This window comes from Astatotilapia calliptera, chromosome 13, assembly GCF_964374335.1.
Source record: "Astatotilapia calliptera chromosome 13, fAstCal68.1, whole genome shotgun sequence".
Lineage (NCBI taxonomy): Eukaryota > Metazoa > Chordata > Actinopteri > Cichliformes > Cichlidae > Astatotilapia > Astatotilapia calliptera.
In genome coordinates this window covers 7,836,170-7,856,137 of record NC_137434.1, presented here as the reverse complement: position 1 = coordinate 7,856,137, position 19,968 = coordinate 7,836,170, and the positions used below count along the sequence as shown (strand labels likewise).

The window sequence follows — 19,968 nt, the reverse complement described above, 5'->3', positions numbered from 1 at the left end:
TTACCTGCACAGTATACCCACAACCCAGCACCAGTACCGAGTATGGAGAACATTCTTCGGTTATGCTGCATTGTTTTTGATTTTTAGCTTTTTCTTCGCCTTTGGATATTTAAGCAGCTTTCACTGAATTTTTTTATATTCCTTCAATTATCTAATTCCATTAGAACGCGCGAGCGAGCGCTATCACCTTATTTTGACAACTCAACTTTCACCGGGGTGAGCCGGAAGTGATGTCAGACTAGGAAGTAAATCTCGCCACTGGCCGTCAGCAGTGAGCAGTAATGGACTGCAACAACAACAGCAAGTTCAGCGAACATTAGTCGAAAGTGTCGCATGAGTGTGTTTGTGGGAAGAGTTTGTGCCGAGCTGAAGCGCTGAATGTCCATGTGGTGTTGGTGAAAATGACACCGAGGTAAGAAGCTGTGTGCTTGTGTGTGATGCTCTCTGTGTGCCCACCAGCTAGCCGCATAATGCTAACGTTGTCCTCCAGTCTTAACTGAATTTACCCCTAACAAAGCCTTACGAAAAGGTGACAATTTAATATTGCCTCGCATCATTTAATTGTTGTAATCAGTTTAATAATATTTACTTTTGACAAACCTGTGGAGAGACGCTCACTTAAAGGGGCATTGCATCTTAATGTGACTTACGTGGCTACTTACACCACTTCTTTCATGTATACCTGCGTCAATGCGTCATCTAGAGTTATCTAGAGCCACAGCCCATGACTGCTTTACTTGAATATGTGCACAGCTTCTTAATCACAGTCAAAACCTCTATTTTCAGTCTAAACTAATTTGAAAATAATACATGAAACGGTCGCTCCATATCCCACTGAGTGACTCACTAATTCAGTGACAATGACACCAAAATGTGTCACTAGATGAGATCATCAATATCTGCCTTGAACCTCCATCTTAGGGACATATAATTAAAGATATTGTGCAAATCATACAGTGCAAAATGTGATTTCTGCTTAGCCGTATTACTTCCAAAGTGGCTGCCATCAAATTATTAGCAGGCTGCCTGCTTTAATATTAGTTCTCTCTGTGTCTTCATAAGCCAGGCTTTCATTCTTGGCAAAAATAATGATGTTTTCCTGTTTCTTTCTGTTCTATTTTCTTGCAGATGACTCAGCAGTGGCTTGGACATCTGTGATCTGACAGAAGATGAGACTTGCTCAGTTTGTCAAACTTATGGTCCCCTGTAAAAAGTGCTGCTAAACGCTGATGTCAAACTATAGTGAATCATGATTGCTGCTTCTTGCATGTCGCACTCACTGAAAAAAATTGCTGCATAAATTATATTTGACTTTATTTTGAATGGATTTCAGTTAACAGTCAGTGCTTACAATGTCACTGGGCGAGCAGTCTCAAAAGTGGTTTCCAACCCATGTCCAAGCCACTGTTCTTCAAGCAACTGGTTTACAGGCCAAAGGCAAAAATGGCACCAATGATGCCTACACTATCATCCAGCTGGGCAAGGAGAAGTACTCAACATCAGTGGCGGAGAAGACCCTTAACCCTGTGTGGAGGGAAGAAGCCTCCTTTGAATTACCTGGCCTACTTTTGGAGGGCAACCCAGAAGTGTATGAACTCTGCCTCATAGTGATGCATCGCTCTTTGGTTGGGATGGACAAGTTTCTGGGTCAGAAGTGCATAAATCTTAATGAAATCTTTGATAACAAGGAGAGAAAGAAAACAGAGTAAGTATTAAAAAAAACTATAAAAGTCTATTAGATATCACAAAAATGTCACAATGGTTCTTTGAGAAGTTTTTTGGGGGCATAAGCACTACTGCAGTGAGCTCCAAGAATGATTATTATATCCTCGTTTTAATGTGCTAACAACCAGCACTTAAGAATGAGGTACTTATGTTATAACCATGTATTTTTGCTCTCTGATATTTATGGTATATATACTTTTTGGAAAATATAATTCCTTCAGATTTTCTGGGACAGAAATACTACTGTTAGCAGTTTTTGCAGTGATTGCAAGGTCAATAGTTTCCCTTTAAGAGAAGACCTGGGGCGGTTTTAACACTAACAAACATCATGGGACATACAGCATGTTTTTATATAGTATAGTTCTTAGACATTAGCATCACATGTACATTATTCAGGGTCTTTAGTCTGTAGTGTCTTGTTGGTATAGAGACAGACCTTTGAGAGGAAGTGGAAAATATTTCCACAGCCTTTCCAGTCATAAGTGGATTACACCATGAGCTAAGTCAGTTGTTATTTGTCACATTTGCCACATTTTCCACATTTGCCACAAGTATTACTGCCATAGTAGACTTCACAAATGTGCTGTCTTTTGCGTGTTATTTTCTGCACTGTGGTCTCAATTAAGGTCATGACCCAACCCTGTTGCTCCACATGATTTAAATACCATTGCGTTGCCCTTTATTTTCTTTGTGCACTTGGTTTAGAAATACACTTTATTAGATACACAAGTTTTAATGTTAAGAGCAGAGTAAATGAAATGCTCTAACAGAAGTACTTCACTTTAAAATTATTTAGCACACCAGTGACACACTTTCATGCTCAGTTAGCAAGGACATGTTGGTTGTACTTTTTTTTTCCATCTTCGTGACACTGTATTGTTTGAGGCTTAGCAATGGATTGGCCTACGCTGCAGAGGGATTATTTTAGAGTAATTACTGACACCAGTTGACCTAACTGAAACTAGTGGAGCTGGACAAACATGTCTTGTTAGCCACTCCTATACTCCATTTTTTTGTTTTTGTTTTTTCAGAGGTGTGAATGAAAGATGGTCTCTCCTTCAGAGCCAAAGACACCTGGGATTAAATCTTGGCTTGTTTCTGTACAGTTTAGTTTCCCTCGTGTTAAAATCTGGCCTCTATGCATTGTGCCTTTCTTGGCACAAAATACATTCCAGTTTGGAAACAGATATTTATCTATGCCAATATATTGGTGGACAATAGTGGGCGTCTCCCTGAGTCATAATTGGGTGACTTGTTAAGGCTGCTTGGTTACCTTCAAGTAAAGCCATGCCAGAATAAGGTTTGTCCTCTTTAAAGTTACTGAAAAAAGATTTGAGGAGAGAGATCGATGTATAGATGTAGATTCAAATAAACTAACACAGTGTTAACCATCAGAGCTTGGAGAGACTCTGCTGTATTTGGCTAAACTTTGGTTGATGAGCCTCACAAGTCCACCACACACACACACACACACACACACACACACACACATTTCTTAACCCTACATTAAGCAAACAGGAACTGCGAAACCAAATTGGATCTGGTGTTAATTAGCTCACTGCACGTTTCGGGGGGGAAAGGACATTAGCTGACTTCCTCTTTGCCCATCAGTTGGGAGAATCACAATATGTTATAATCAGTGTGAACGGGTTTTATTTATTTAGGTGCCTCAACTGATGCACCTTGAGGCTGTGCACTTTTTCAGCAGTGGTTCTGTAACGGATATCGCCGTGTTGCTTGCTGGCCTAATACCTACGCCGCAGCCATACTTGACAATGATGCCAGGGCTCTCGATACTATATCCACACTCCACAGTGGGTCTCTGTTCACCACGGCCCATCCGCAGTGTTTTTGAACTGGCATATTGGGGAGGAGAGCCCGTACTGATATCTGAGAAGGCAGCCCATAATTATCGCACACCTGTGTTTGTTGATTGTGAGGAGTTTCCCAGCGGCTTGGACCGGAGTGGGAGGATTGTGGTTCCAAGCACAGGGAGGTTTATCTTGGCCTTGAGACACACGTGAGGTGCAGGCTCGGCCCCACGGCAGCGGCATGCTGTGGCTACTGATCAGGCGGAGCGCGGCGCGCAGCCTGGGAATTGGCCCCAACAAGGCTTTTCATGACTATGAGTGAGGCTTCTGGGATGCGAGCTAGACTGCTTAAAATAGTGTTCAGCAGCTGTGATTTCTTATAAAGCTAATACCAGCACTTTTTTTAAAAAATCAATTGAATTGATAACTCAAATTTCATGTCAGTCTGCAAGGAGTACTATAAATCTTCATTTAAATCTAGAAGAAAATATCAGTAACTGTAGTCAAGCAGATACACTTAAGCAAATATGTTTTTTTTTTTTGACTTGGTTATACTGATAAAGCATCCCATTTTAGAATATATTCCATGTTTGTGGCAAAGGCAGTGAGAAAATATTGACGCTTGTTTCATCCTGATACTGGTTTCCTAATGGCCTCCTTCACAGGCCCTCTAACACAGAGGATGTGTCTCATTAGCATGTATGAACTGTTGTGTGCAAAGCCTGCGATGTGGCTTTGCAGTTTCCCAATTGCTTGTCGTTGCATTTCTGAACAAAGGCCAGATTTGTGCAAATGCCACTTTATTTCGCTCAGAGCGAAGGCATAAATCCCATTACTTCCAGTTGAAAAAAGCAGAGAGGTTAAACAAATAGGAGCCAAAAAAACAGCTTGAAATGGTCTGTATTATTCGGCAGCAGACAATTTATTTTTTTTAGGTTCAGTTTGCAAAGAATGTTTATCCTTTGAGTTATAAATTTGTGTTCTCATATGTGTCATAAAAAAGTTCAAATGATTTAAGCCCCTGCATTTGTGTGTCGCCTTTGGATTAGTCTTCTCAAATTAGCCTTTTCAGTAGTAGCCATAAAGATGTATGTAAAGCCCATTAGAAGGAATGAGGTCTATTTTTCCATTTGTCATATTGTTTGATCGTGTAAGGACTTTTACCACATTCTGACTTTGTATCCCTGTCTTGCTGAATTATGTTGCATTGCGCGTAATCAACTCAGAGGATTTTTATAAACCCTGCTCTTTTTATATAAATTGTCTCATTGAATTTGCTCAGCTTAAGCTTCCTGCACTCTCATTTTTAGCTGGTATTCCTTGGAGTCCAAGCCCGGGAAGAAGAGGAAAGAACGAGGTCGCATTCAAGTCAGCATTCAGTTCATGAGGAACAACATGACGGCCAGCATGTTTGACCTCTCCATGAAGGAAAAGCCCCGCTCACCTTTTTCCAAACTTAAGGACAAAGTGAAGGGTCGAAAACACGACAGCGGCTTTGGTGACGCTTCTTCAGCCATCTTGCCTCGGTCCGCCGTGTGTGATTCGGAGCCCACCCGTCAGTCTGGCGCACCAGAACGTCAATCCCAGCCTGAAACAAAAGTCAAGAGGCCGCTACTCGCTGGGGCCCATAAACTCTCTGCAGCGCATTCCATGTCAGATCTCATCGGGACCCACTTTCGACCCAAACTGGATTCCATGAACTCCATAGAAGAGAGTGGTGAGGACCAACGCTTCTGTTTTTCCACAGTAGTTTGTTACATTTGTCACTTTTTGGTTTGGTATACTTTTATTGCTGCTAGAGTGATCTCTGAAGAGGATTTTGATACTGTTTTAAAACCAGTTCTCATATTAACTGAAGCTGCCGATGCATTTTCGTTATTGTGTTTATAAGAACGGGGGACCCAGTCGACTGGGATCCAAAATATTTCAGTGAAGACTCAATCTTAAGTGTTAAAATTATAGAGAATAGTCAGAATGACACTGTGGTGCATTGTGGCATCCTGTCTGTCAGGACAATGTTTTAGTGTTTGTTTGTTACAAATATATGGCTCTTATAGTGTTAATCCACAATTTCATTGTACATGTACAATGAAAGTAAAGGGCTAGTCTATTTTATTATATCTTAAAATGAGATGTTGCAATTTCTAGAGGCCATCTGTAGACGTCTGTAAGAATGCTTGCTTGTATATAATCCTATTAAAAATATAAGGTACTGTAAGTCTCAACTCAATAAGATAGTAATGTAGGCCATTTATGTCAGTCTTTGACATTTTAGTCATTTTCTGTTTTTAAGCTGAAAATTTCCATCTCAACCAGTCTCCAATTTACCAGTTCTTTCTGCAAAGTTAGTGCAGCTGTAACTCATGCAAACAGTAGTTGTGATTCTTATAGTAAAGGCTGAGATGTTCACTAGAATCTGCTGTTAAAATGTAACATGTCAGAGTGAAAAATAAGTTTAGTGATAATAACAAAAAAAAAGATATTTTTCTTTATTTTTGCTGAAAGAGGTTCAAACAGTAGAATACACGTAAACCTATGGGGAACCCCCACCCCCCCCCAAACAAACCTTTGTATTATTATCCGCACTTAGTTTTTAACTGTTGTGATCACACTGGTTCTTCTGGTTCTATATATTGACACACACATTTGGATTTGACCAGCTACTTATTTATGTTACTGCTTCACTTTTACCTTTAAATTCTTCTTTTGGGTTTTCAAGCCTGAATGAAAATCGTGGCTCACTTGCACACTTCTGCATCATTATATTTAAAAATATAATATCTATGATTTTAATCATGCTGGACTCCACAGATGCAATGTGGTCGTTTTGTGATAAAGCAGTAAAATTCTTATGTCTAAACTGATAATGAATTGAGTTCACCCAATCCCTTTTTAACAAAACACTAACACCCCCCCACCCAAAAAAACCCCCATATTTTGTTTCTTATTACATTTCTAATTTATCTTGTAGGAAGTACAGGTGGCCCTCACAGGCGTTCCCAGAGTGAGGTGCCAGGCTTCCAGGACGACGAAGCACACGGTGACCCTTTCACTGATATCACTGACACCCTGCCACAGAAGTATGCCACGCTCCCACGCAACCGCAACCCATTTGAGGGGGAGCACGGGCAGCTGTGGGACCGACCAGAGCGGAAGGAGAAAAAGGAGAAGGTCAGCCTACTGGAACGCGTGACAGGAAAGAAGGAAGGCCGCAAGACCAGCAATGGGGGGCGTTCAGGGAGCTCTGGAGACCTGCGTTCCCCAAACCCCTTTAGTGGAGACTCGCAAGCAGACACTAACCCATTCAGCTCCAACTACAAAGCCAGGTTGTCCTGTTTTTGTTTGTATTTGTGGTTAAGTTAGCTTTATTGGCTATATTGGCATCATCACTTTATTTGACTTTTTCTTTTCTTGTCCCAGTCAGGAATAACAATCAAAAAAAGAAAAAACCCAGAAATTTACAAGAGAACACACTTAAAAACAAAATGTATGTTGTCTTATTAAAACAAAGACAAAGTCTGTGTTCGGCTCCTGCAGAGCAGTGATTGCAGCATGCTACTTGTGTCTTTTTCATCACAATCAAGGAATCTCAAAATCCCAAAACATCATCTTGGAATGCCAATGGAATAGTCACTGCTCCACAGGATATTTGCTTGACATTCCAGTAAAGTTCTCAATACCTTGTTGATTGAAATCTACTTTCTGATAGACCTTCTCTCGCTCTCTCTCTCATTATGTTGTCAAATATTATTTAAACATTTCCACTGAGCCAGTTACATCTTTTTCCTGTGTTACATAAAGAGTTGGTGAGCACTGTAGCTAAGTTCTGGTTTATCAGAGTGGAAGGTGTCATTAGTGGCTCTTTAGAGTGCCTGGGTTTGATAACAGAGCCCTCTGAGCTATAGTAATGAGATCCCCTGAAGAGATAGACCACCCAATTAACCACTTATCTCTGTAGGCACTAGTCCATCATCTTTACTGCTGCCTTTGTCATACACTAGCTCAGCGGTCATTTGTAATGTAGTGCATGGGTGAAAAAAGGTGTTTTCAAGTTTATTATTTATTCCCTGTTAATGTATTTATTATTGTTCTCCTAGTGCAGGACATGAGTACATCAGAGCTTCTATATTTGTAAAAGTCTGCTAAAATACAGAGTGCAATGCTTTAATGTAGGGCTGCTCAATTAATCGAATTTTAATCACGATTACGATCTGGGCTTTCAACGATCATTAAAAATGACTGAGCCGATTATTAGCCCCTCCCTCATTTATCCGCGACACCTTAAAGGCCGGTCCGTGAAAATATTGTGGGGCATAAACGGTCCGTGGCGCAAAAAAGGTTGGAGACCGCTGATTAAGAGGACCCGAGGGAAGCTCGGAAAGCTAAGCAGAAGTTATTTGGAGAGTGACTGCTGTTGGTTGAAAAGAGAGTTTAAAAAAAAAACTTCAGTGGTGTTGCACACTATTTTATATTATTTTTTTAAAGTCATTGTTAACCCTTTAAAGCCGGTCAGAGCAGCACGCTCCGTTTTGCGTAACTATTGTTAAATCCCTGTAGAACCTGAACCGTGTAAGCTAGCGCAATAATTTGTTTTGCATATGAAACCGGAGGAGTTGTACTTACATCTGATGCCATCAGCTTGTCCTCGGTCACGGTTTCCTTCCACATATAGCTTTGCAAAAATTGCATAAAAAGCGCTTGCAGGAACAAAAACATAATATTCCAGAAACACGTTTTGCCGATCCATCAGCTGTTCGTAACACTTCCCACAGTAAAATGATGCACATGCTGTTTTCTTTGCAAATTTGCATCATAGGATTGTTTTTTGTTTTTCCTGCAGTATATAAAAATTGCTGTATCTCCAAAATAAAACTATGAAGACACTCAAAATAAATTTCCTGTTGTTGTAAACTATTTTTTGCAACTTTTTTGTATTTAAAGTTTTGAGGGATAAACCTCTTAAATTTCTCCAAGTAGAAATATATGTAAACAAAATAAAAGCGATTTTCAATTTTTTTTGTAGTTTATTGCACTTTTTTGCAATTTATGTAATTACTATGGACTTAATGCATACATATTATTAAAATATGGGCTATAACAGTTGTATTGATGTATAGCAACTTGAAATGCTCCCACAAATGGCACTACAGCATGTAAAAAAATAATATAAGCTCTGGTGGACTTGGTTCTATAGTAGGTCTTAAAGGGTTAAATAAATATCGTCAAATAATCGTGATCTCAATTTCAGTGAAAATAATCGTGATTATCATTTTTGCCATAATCGAGCAGCCCTACTTTAATGTGATTACTAACTTTGCATTTGGTTGTTTTGCAGTGACAAAAAATTAACCGGACCCAACATCACCTTTGGCCAGAAGAAGAAGGACAAAAAAATAGTAAGAATATGTTTTAGAAAGTTATATAGTTTCATATTACCTGACTGGCTGAAAGTGTAGAGGGGAAAAAAAGGGAGAATAAGTGCAACAGTTACATTTGTGTACATTTTATATGTAATGCTGAGCAGATTTTGTTATTGAGGACTCTTAAGCAGCTGGTGACATTGATTTGTGAGACCCCTGAAAACTCAGACGTGCCATTCAACTAATTAGCAGCTGCACACATCGGTCATCATGTCCGATCTAATCATAGTTTGAAGTGGTGTGAAATTTCGGCCTGTAAGGTCAGTTGTAGTGATGTGCACAGATTGTTTAATTGCTGTTTGTTTGGGTTTTTTTACGACGCAGGGCACAGAAATACTTAAAGATATCATTTTTACCTCATTTGTAGATAAAGTTTTTAACTCTTTAGTAGTTGCTAGTTGTTCAGTAGTTAAAATTCGCAGACTGTTACACAGCAAAGCTGATATAGATGAAGGAGCAGGGGGAGCAATAGCCGAAGTGATGCCTAAATGAGAAGGAGAATGCTGATAATGGCTTTCCTCACCTTTCTTTGTGGGTGTTGAGGGCTGTCGGTATCCACACATGTGCCCCCGTGCATGCCGCTGTGCCTCGCAGAAATGGCAGCTCCCATTTCCTCTGCTTCAAGGCCTTAATTAACTACACGCAGGAGGGAGGGAGGGCAGTGAGAGATTTCAAAGGACTGAGCTTTTAGATTCTCAAAGCTGAGCTCATTAGAAACTGTAATGACACAACTGGAGAATGCCAAGTGTGCGCCTTATCTTCTCCTCACTACTGATCGCAGAAAAATGGTCATCATTACTTTGCCAGTTCATGGTCATTTCCAGGCCTTTGTCACCAACCACTAAAGCTCCTGATTATTATGCCGTGGGGGTGTGTATATATGTGTGTGTGTGTGTGTGCGCGTGTGAGAGGGAAAGGGAGTGTGTGCATGTATACACGCTTGTACGTGAAACCAGCATCCTTCCATATGGCTGTCTGCTCTCTTATTCCCTCTCAGATGGCTTAAGTGCAGTATCTTTCAGTGAGATGGCTTTTTTTGGGGGTAGGTGTGTTTGTGTGGGGAATAGGTTACCGAGCTCTGTTCCTGAAACCCTCCTTGCGTTGGACATTTAATCTCTGTGGCAAATATTTCATTTTGGTTTGTGTCGCCCCACAGTAGCCTCTATGCTGTTAGAAGCGATAAGATACCTGGTAAGCAGTCCTGCTCCAGCTCTTTCTGCATTGTCTTTACCCAGCAGTGAAGGCTTGAATGGTGCATGGGAGTGGAAGCTGATAAGTGTGGTATTTTAAACAGGGTGAAGGCTTTGCTGTTCTATCCGTTCAGGGGAGGATGCCCAGCACTGAAGCGATAAAGTGGTCCCTCATTAAAAACGATTACAGCTCCTCTCGTACCCGCGCAATATGATCTGCACATACTGTACCACCCTGCTCTGTCCAACTAGATTGTCCTCAAAGAGCAAAGCTGGGCTTGGGTTGCATTCGTATTTTGGCATTTATTAGCGTGACCTTTATTTGTAGAAATATGCAGCCTGGCATTTCCCCCTCAAAACAAAGATTAAATTGTTTTGGTAATCTTTATTGTTAAGTACTGGCAGATTATTTGGAGTTTTTGCCAGAGTCGTCTTGAATTAAAGAGTATGTGTTTTTAACACTAGAAAGCAAAGATAAAGATGTGCTGTAGTGTCAAAGCTAAGTCCTAATAGAGTAGTTAAGCTATAAGGGACCTTATAGGGTCCTTGTTTTTCACCTTTAGATAGGTTACTGTCCAAAAGTCATGTTCCTACTGGCATTATTTGATTTACTGAAAACAAGTAAATCAAACATACATGGAAATACAGTATAAGTTAAAACAGAATTTGTGCAATTCTAACAACCTTGAAAGTCAATTTTTGATATGACCACCTTTATTCTATAATTGTCTGAGGGAAGCTTTTTGCAAAAACCTTTCTGCATTCATAATTTTATCAGTTTTGACAGAGACTCCATCACCAGAAAGCATGAAGGAGCCTCCTTTAGTGGTTGCAGTAGACACTTACCTGTCTTCTGACCACTTCCATACATGTATATGACAATTACGACCAAAAACAATTCCAAATTTGGATTCCTCACTCCATAAGATCTGTTGCCACTGATTTTCAGGTCAGTTCCTGTGTAAATTGTATAATAACTTTCCTCAAGAATGACTTCTTGACAGCCACCTGTCCACTGAGACTGTTGTCTGAGGGGTCAGGTTCATCTTTCAAACTTGAATGAAACAATTGAGAATTGCCTCCAGCATCCGTTTCTGCATTTTGTTCTTCAAGGATCAAAAGAAAAACTTCCCTGTGGTCACACGTGTGATAGGCCAATATCAGCCAAACAGTAAATCTTCAGGCGCTAGTGTTAAATCAGAATGTTTATTACCGAATTCATTGACCAGGTCAGAGCTAAAACCCTAAAATCCTCAGTTAGCCTTTATTAGTAGCACAACAAAAGATAAACATGTGACTCTGTGCCAAACAGCCTAATTAGTCAGCAATGATGGAGCATAAAGACTTATTGGTGCCCCGATCGTCAAAGATTTAAGCGCCCTTTTACAAAACATATGTATGCACAACATGGTCATGATCATTTCTTTGTTTTCCACTTTCAGGAGGTGACACAGGAAAGCGTGGCTGCCTATAGCAACTTGTCTTTTGAAGAGGTTGTGCAGGAACTCATCAAACAGAAAGAAGTGGTGAAAAAGAAAGATGCCCACATCAGGGAACTGGAGAATTACATTGATAACCTGCTGGTACGCGTCATGGAGGAGACACCGAGTATTCTACGGACACCCTATGAGCCAAAAAAGAAGGCGGGCAAACTTTCCAAAAAGTAGAAAAAATGACCCACGATGAAAAGGTACTAATGAAGGTTTAGCAATAGCTCACGAATCGTTATCAGGTGTTAAAGTGAGTGGGAACAAATAGAACTGATCAATTATTGAGTTACTATTCAGTGGTTAGTTTTTCTAGGCTTTTTAATTTTTTTTAATATGTAGGTCATACAGGTTTTGGCCTTGTTTGGCATTCTTATAATTCCGTGTTATAATTTTGCTCATGATTACTTCTTGGAGTGTATTCTTAGGTACTTAAACAGGAGACATTCAGCTTATTGAAGGCACATCAAATCTTTTCACGCCAACTATGTTTAGCTGTACTGTACTTGTAAACCAACAGAGGTCTGTTGCACACACAGTTGCCATCAGCTGCTGAGAAGTTCTTACAGTGCAAATGCTGCCAAATTCGTGTTTACCAGATGCTGTAGTCACAGTTATGTGCTGTTTGCTGAGAGATGGTCTACAGGTTTATAAGATGAAGCTGTAGGTACTGCGTTACAATCAAGTGCAAGTCCAAAACTTGCCACTTAAACTGCGGTGCATGTCACGGCATCAGCTTTTTGTCCCCAGCCTGCCTCGTGGTGCAGATGTGGACACATTCAGCTTTAGTGATTGATGGATTTTCTTAGAAACACTGGAAGATAGTTGTAAGAATTTGCTGACAGGTCCTGGAAGCCTGGTTTGTCTCTAGCTTCCTGAGGTGTGCATTATTTTTCTCCTCAAGAACAAATGCACATTCCTTTTATCAGTTACTCATATTTTATTTTTTACTCTTATTGTGATGACTATCATTTAATTTTCTTTGACCAAGGCTCTTAAAGTCCCCGGTTGGAGGTGATAATTTTTACTTTAAGTGCAATAATCATATTAAAGGTAATGCTTTATATTCTGCTGGTAATGGTCTTGTTTACATTTTAATCGCATGTTGGAGTAAAACTCCTCTCTTTATGTTGATTTGATAAAAAAGCTTGGAGTTCTTTGTTACTGATTGAACAGCCTTCCTCTTTTTCATACTTTTTATTTTTGCTCAAGATTGTGTTAATGCTACCATCTGCACATGTGGGTATATCCTCAGTCATTTTTACGTATCCATTTTTTAAAGCTCATTTACAATGGGTTTGTAGGGTACCTGATGTTAAAAGCGACACTGTATTCCCATACCCCCCTCCCACGACCTATCCTATTGTGAAAAAACTGTAACTAAAACAAAAATTCATGCATATGTAATTCCTATTTTAGGCTCAAATTCACTATGTACTCTGTGTCTTACCACTTTATGGGGTGCTAATGAGAATTCACTAATAATTTTCAGGGTAAATAACCAGTCATTGCCATTTAGATAACATGTTAACCATAAGAAGCTAACTGTTCTCATTTCACTTTAAGGGTTAGGGTTTCTATGTTAAACCATGCTCCTTAATTTTAATTTATCCGTGTGTCCTAACCAAATGCTACAGCTACAGGGCAGCTGCTGGTACTTAAGTAAGGTTGTTCTTGGATAAAGCCACTTTTATGTGTGATTGTGCCATAGACTGTAGAAAAATGGATGGATATAGCCACTGTGGTGTCACTTAGAGCTTTTGGCTTGTGGAAACCCCCATTCTGAGACTTCAGCTCCAGCTGTTTAGCCATCTCTGAAGCCAAACTTGGTGATCAAAGGGCATCATATGCTAACAAATTGATAAATCATAGGGTTAAGTTTAAAAAAAAAAGTTTTTTAAAAATGCCACACTTGATTTAACAGGCTTGAAGTTGGTAATTAAAACATTAGAAACATTTTTCTAATGATATAATGATCTCCTGCTGGTCATTGGAAAACAAAAAATGGTGGCTGGCTTTGATTTTAGACCCAGGGCTAAATTTTTCTGTTTTATACAGTCTATGGCTGTGCAACCTGTAGTATAGTCATTTAGTGATGGTTAGGGTTACATCTATAATTGTTTATTTCAGCTGTATTTACAGTGTTAAACATGTTTAATAGTCACATAACTGTCATTTACTCATCGTTGCCATGTTTAACAAAATATCAAACATCTGCATCAGGCGATGTTTGATATATGAGGCCATGAGGAGGATCCATCTTATCCTGTTTAGTGGTTTTTGTACTATTTATGAGTTTTTAATTGTTTTGCAGTCCTGGAAATATTTGACCTTTACACTGTATGATACCAAATCCCATATGAGGCAAACTGCTACAGTAGATCTGTGGAATTTCAACACAAACACAATTTACATTTTCATGAACATTACATCAGTCAAACACATTTTTTGGCATGCAAAAGTTATTACTGTCTTTCTGCTGTGGAAGTGGTTATTTTATCGGATGTTGTGCAAACGTAAGGCCAAAACCTCCTGTTACTGAATGTCTTGCGGGCGACTTTGAAATACTTAAGTCCGAAATGTATGTATACGGTACACTAACAAGGTGATCGATCCTTGCTTGCCTTTAAAGTATTTGGAGTATCCAAAGAGAACATTTCATAGGTGTGTTTTTATTCTATTGTTTCTTTTTTTAATCCCATTTCTTTTTACCCAGACACATTATGGACAAGAAGTTACTGCTAATATTTTCTGTCTGATGATGTGACAAAGGCGTCGGGTTTATTTCTTTGTATTGAAAATGGTTATCTGATGTTTTATCTGTATGTTTTTTTGCAAATGGTAACAGTGTTTGAATTAGCTTTTTGGAATCATGAGTGCTTTGTGGCTAAGAATCTGCTTTCCATGATGGACAAGCTTTCCTTCCAAGATTGCCTTCCAACTTTAGCTGAAGTGTTAATCCTGGGCTCGTATGTTTTAGGCTTTACTAACCACTTTAACCGGCCTGTATTGGTGGGCTGCCAGGTGTTCATTGATCTTTTCAAGCTCTTACAAATTCTATTGTACATTTTGTATAGTCGCTCGCAATGTTTCTTCAAGCGCTTTTGAGTTTATACACATTTTGTAAAATGTTTGAAATTGTGCTTCCTGGGGAAGGTGTTATTTTACTTGAGTTCCAAAAAGCGATTCACTTTCATCATTTATTTCACATGCTTGGGAGCGGTGTTCGGGCGATTAACTCTCAAGTCTATAATGTGGTCCTGTGTTCAGACGATTAACTAACAAAAATATATTTTCTCAGATTATATTTAATGTCAGTACATTTGTACCCTCAGGTTGTTTCGTTCAAATGAAAACTGGGGGTGACTAGTTCAAATTAATTGATTCTGGTTGTCAGTTTGTCTTTTAGCTTGATTGATACATTTGCTTTATGCTTTAACATAATTTGGTGCTTTGGTAGATGTCATACGAAAACACAAATCTAAATGAAAAGCATTTTGAATTTATGTTTGACAACAACGGTGCAAAGGGATATTTTGCACCCAAAAAAAGGAAAGATCTGCATCTACATTCCTTGGCTCTTTGCATAATGTTTCTCATACAATAAATCTGAATATGCAAAGCACTTAAAATGCTTGAAGATAAAATAGCCCCCCGCCATAATTTAAGTTTATTAATTGTGTATATGCATCAGTGTACACCTTAAATGTGTTGAAGGTAAATCTCCGCACTGTTCCAACAAATAGTGCAAATACACTGGGATTTTTTTTTGTCCTTTTTGATGAAAATGACATAAAGCTCCAGTTGGGGATCTGACAATCCTCCTCCTGGTAGTCTTTTACTGATAATATGATGCTGCTTGCCATAGGCCACATACAGCTGCCAGACACTAAGACTTAAGCTGCAGCTAAATCCCCTGACGGTGCTTGTAATGTGGCACACAGTTTTGAAGGAAATGATGACTGCGTTTATAAAAGATCTCGCTATTTAGCAAAGCGTCATCGAGTTTAGAGGAGTGAATGGCGTCTCCTGCACAGGGGCCAACACAATGAAACATGAGTGGCTCCAACATGATGGAGACCTAAAATTACTTTTTTGATGTAAACATGTTGGGTCTACTTCTGTCTGTGTGTATGTGTGTGTGATTGGTCTCACAGTTCATTCAGACTTTCTAATGTTACGAATCAATGAAATGGATGTTTGAATTCTTGTCATTCCTGCATGTCGACCACATGTTTTGATTATGTCTCACTTACACACACAGGTAGGGCTGCCACGATTAGTCGACTAGTCACGATTACATCGACTATCAAAATCGTCGACGACTGATTTAATAGCCGACGCGTCGTTTGAAGCTTTGTAAGGTCACAAAAGACGCAGGAATGAGTAGTAGGATTTAAGAGTGTAATAACGGACTGAAACAGAAGATGGCAGCACTGCATGTACAAGGATGCCAGCTGCCGTTAAACCCGAAGAAGAAGAAGCTGTGTCCCAGAATTTATAGCGCAGCCCAGCTCAGTTTACAACAATGGCGGCAGCTAGTTAGTTTTAATATTATTCTTTCTGGGTCACAAAATAAACGTTTAACATATTTTCAGGCGAGAATGTAGCTGTGTAAACCTCAAATATCTGCTCAGTTTATCAAGACACCACATATTTCCAAAAGCGCTCCCACGTTTTCGGAGACGTCTGTTACCCACTAGCTCGATAGCTAGCCGGTGGGCAAGGCTCACTAGAGCCCGTGAGAGCACCGGACTCCCTGCAAATCGTTTTCAAACCAACTGCAGTCTTTCGCTACTCAGGTTAAATATATATAAGTCACTTAGATAACTTCAAAATGTTATTGTTTGGCTTTTTTAGTATTTTATTTGTTCCTGAGTAAAACGGTTTGGCTGAGATTAGTTATAGTTTTTACACAGCTGAATAAACATCAAGACGACAGCTGATTATCAGAAGTGTGAGATGCTCGAGAATATACTCCGGTTTCCTGTTATAGTTTAGATAGCAAGGAGTTTACTAAACTTCACCGAAGCAATCTGCAAATTTCATTAAAATTTAATAAACTATCATCTTGTCTTTATTTTTAGTTAGCACAAACACTTCAAGCTGTAAGCTAATGATAGTTATATAAGAGCAGACGCATGCTGGTGCAATAAGCTGTACGTTTTACGTCCAATGGATGCATGATCTGATTAGTCGACTAAGATGACTAGTCGACTATCAAAATAATCGTTTGTGGCAGCCCTACACACAAGCCAACTTGTATAGCTTTTACTCATCTAGAAACCTTTGATCCACTTGATCGGGTTCTAGTGGGTTCATTTTGATCAAACCTCATCACATGACCATGTTGTAATCTATTTAAGTCAAAACTGTATAGTTAACAAATGTGAAGGTAGATCAACTTTTTGTGTTTAATCTTTACACTTTAGCAAATATGCAAAACTTTCCTGGATGTTTGGGGATACGAATGTATGTTGTTTTTTTTTTATTATTATTCTTATAATTATTGTAGTTATACATTGTGGTGTAGAAAATGTATGTATTATAACAGTGTAATGCTGTTAATGGTGACTGTATGTAAAGTGCCAACAAAAGCACTTCATAAGAATTTGGTGATGCAGTTTAATGTGCACCAATTCTCCATGTGCTACAGTTTGTAACACGAACTTTTAGATATTACCATGACTATTATAATTAAATCCCAAGGTTTCACTGGATGTAGCTTGAAAGGCACAGGTACGATTGTTTTAGTCCTTTTCAATAAAGTTACAGTAAGGAAAACTGGTGACTTGCTTAATTTTTTTTTTTTTTTTTTTTTTTGAGTCGCATCAAAAGCCCGTAATGGTGAATAAATTAGGATTTTATGTGTTGTGAGTCTCTTTTGCAGTAGATCTGTTTAATCCATCAGTGCAGCTCAAATCTGATGCAAATCTTCCATAAAGTGGATCGCTGTCTCTTCCATTTGACACCTGTCCTGTGGATAAAATACAAGCCACTCTCAATTAACTGATCTCGCTGGCAGTTGAACTACAATTAGTGTTTCTAATTGCGCTGATTTGTGTCAGAGCTTTTGTTTTCTTCCTGCTCAAAGCGTCGCTTCCCTTTGTTCTGGAGAAATTCCCATGCCCTCCAGGCGAAAGAGAGAAGTGGCATCATCTGACAACTGAGTAGCGAGATTGCTTTTAAAAACTGCACTTTCATTTGCCTATGTGTGCAACAGCGCTGTGTGAAATCTTTTGGGAAAAACACTTGTGGTGTTTACCAGCCGATGGCTTTTGTAAGAGGCGGTTCGCTTCCCTGTCTCCCCGCCATGTAGCTGGTTAAAACGTAACCTCTCCCTCGTCACCTCAGCCTGACGGTGCATCTCCAGCAGTGCACCAGGTGCCAGTCCACACCACCACAGCACCACCTTGGAGCTGACAATAGAAGCTGCATACAGTGAAAATAACAGACACCAGTAATATAATAAACGTTACAGGTGAAATGGCAGCACAGTCACCTGTGTTGGCTTAGTCACTGAATTTTGAGACTAAATTTAAGCTGGCTCTTGTCATTTAGACACTACCATAATGTCATAATGTTAAATTATAGGTAACAGAAGTTGCATCATACATAATAAATCTATTTTTTTCTTTAATGTTTATTAACTTGTAGTCTGCCTTGACAGACACTGGACATAAAAAAGCATGTAATTGGGGCTTTATGTAGGTGTCACCTGTTGTATTTATAAGCTAATTGGCATGCTCATTGTCATCCTTACACATTCATCAACAGATTGAATTTCCCTGATCCCATCTTTTGTGCGGTGGTGGCACGTGTCATCTGAGTGCCTACTAGACTGAAGCCCCATTAGTTCATTGTGCGTTATATCATATGGCTGTAATTTGAGGAAATATCTAACAAACGTGTTATGCAAGGTTCTGTGGGCGCAGGAGTGCCCTCAGCGTGCCAGAAAGGGCCACCCACAGGTCACCTGCGCACCCCTTTAAATATGGATGGGCGTCAAAGCGGGGATCAGTGTCACCCTGCACGCGTCTGTGAATGGAAGTGCCTCAGGCAATCATGGAGAAACTTATATGACAAGAAATTCAGCAGATGGATGAGGTGTTTTAGGGGAAAAACCAGACCTATTTGGGCAGCTGGCTTGAACTAGCTGCGTGATCGGGGGCCAGATGTCAAGGTCAATCCCCTCCAGCTCCCAAGAGAATCAGACCCCACCCGCTCATCAAGCGTAGGACCCTTTGTTGCTGGATAGTTAACAATTTGCATAGGTGCTTGAGATAAATCAGGTGTCAAACACGCTGTGGATCCCTGTGTTGAGCATTGTGTTGATGGCATTGTCTTCCTCTGATAGCTGCCACGCGTCTGGTATCAGGTGAACAAAGCCAGATGACAACCAGAGCAAAGAGAAACCTATCAAGAGTGAAGCGCAAGCAAGTGTGAAGGTGAAGGAAGAGAACTCATTTAACTGCAAAAGTGATGCAGTGACATTAAATAAACATATATTAACCTCTAATATAATAGACACGTTTAAAATGAACTTCCCAAAGAAGAATCAACAGAAACTTTAAAATCCTTCATTCCCACAGCTATTAGGTCAGCTATCACTAACCATTTTAATTTAGGTTAATATTTTTATAATTGTTATGATTTATTGTTGTTTGCTTTTAAAGACTAAGTTGTGTGGGTAAGCTAGAAATAAATTCCCCCTTTTTGGGATTAGGTCATTCTGAATATATACGCTCACTGGACACTTTATCAGGTACGCTTTGCTAGTACCAGGTTGGATCCTCTTTTTCCTTCAGAACTGCATACATTTTTGTGCACAGGTTCAACAAAGTGCTGGAGACATCCCTCAGAGGATTTTGGTCTATATAAAGGGACAGACATGGTCAGCAACAATACTCAGGTAGGCTGTGGAGTTTAAATGATGCTCAGTTGGTACTAAAGGGTCCAAAGCATGGCAATGAAGTATCCCCAAGAAAACATCAACTGTCAATACAAGGCAGGATGGATCCATATTATGTTGTTTATGACAAATTCTGCCTTTACCATTAAAGTATTCAGACCTGACAATGTTGTTCCAGTTTTCTGTTGTACAGTTTTGGCGTCTGTATTGTCATTGTAGTGTTTTTACCTGAAAGGAGTGGCACCCAGGTCTTCTTCTACTGTAGCCATCTGCTTCAAGCTTTGATGTGCTGTGCATTCAGAGATGCTCTTCTGCATACCTCGGTTGAAAAGAGTCGTTATTTGAGTTACTGTTGCCCTCCTATCAGCTGGAAGAAGTGTGGTCATTGTCCTCTGACATCAACATAGAACTGCTGCTCAGGTC

At 39.6% G+C, this 19,968-nt stretch overlaps 1 protein-coding gene across 2 annotated transcripts; it reads left to right on the top strand.

The window, feature by feature from the left end:
- The first annotated feature begins 206 nt into the window (after nt 1-206).
- On the top strand, nt 207-19,710 carry rab11fip2 (RAB11 family interacting protein 2 (class I)). Of its 2 annotated transcripts, XM_080287546.1 has the most exons (7): nt 207-412; nt 1,129-1,705; nt 4,847-5,253; nt 6,508-6,862; nt 8,872-8,932; nt 11,589-11,836; nt 19,466-19,710. In XM_080287546.1, exons 2-6 carry the CDS (start codon nt 1,353-1,355, stop codon nt 11,811-11,813), a joined length of 1,401 nt encoding a protein of 466 aa, XP_080143672.1. In that variant the 5' UTR covers nt 207-412; nt 1,129-1,352; the 3' UTR covers nt 11,814-11,836; nt 19,466-19,710. The 2 variants fall into 2 exon arrangements, with proteins under 2 accessions (XP_080143672.1, XP_026045319.1); XM_026189534.2 differs by lacking the exon at nt 19,466-19,710 and having other exon boundaries at nt 208-412; nt 11,589-17,417.
- The last annotated feature ends 258 nt before the right edge of the window (nt 19,711-19,968 follow it).

Coding starts and splice junctions, on each gene's coding strand:
- rab11fip2 (XM_080287546.1), top strand. CDS start 1,353: ATGTCACTGGGCGAGCAGTCTCAAAAGTGGTTTCCAACCCATGTCCAA. Junction 5,254..6,507: donor GAACTCCATAGAAGAGAGTG/GTGAGGACCAAC, acceptor TTTATCTTGTAG/GAAGTACAGGTGGCCCTCAC. Junction 6,863..8,871: donor AGCTCCAACTACAAAGCCAG/GTTGTCCTGTTT, acceptor GTTGTTTTGCAG/TGACAAAAAATTAACCGGAC.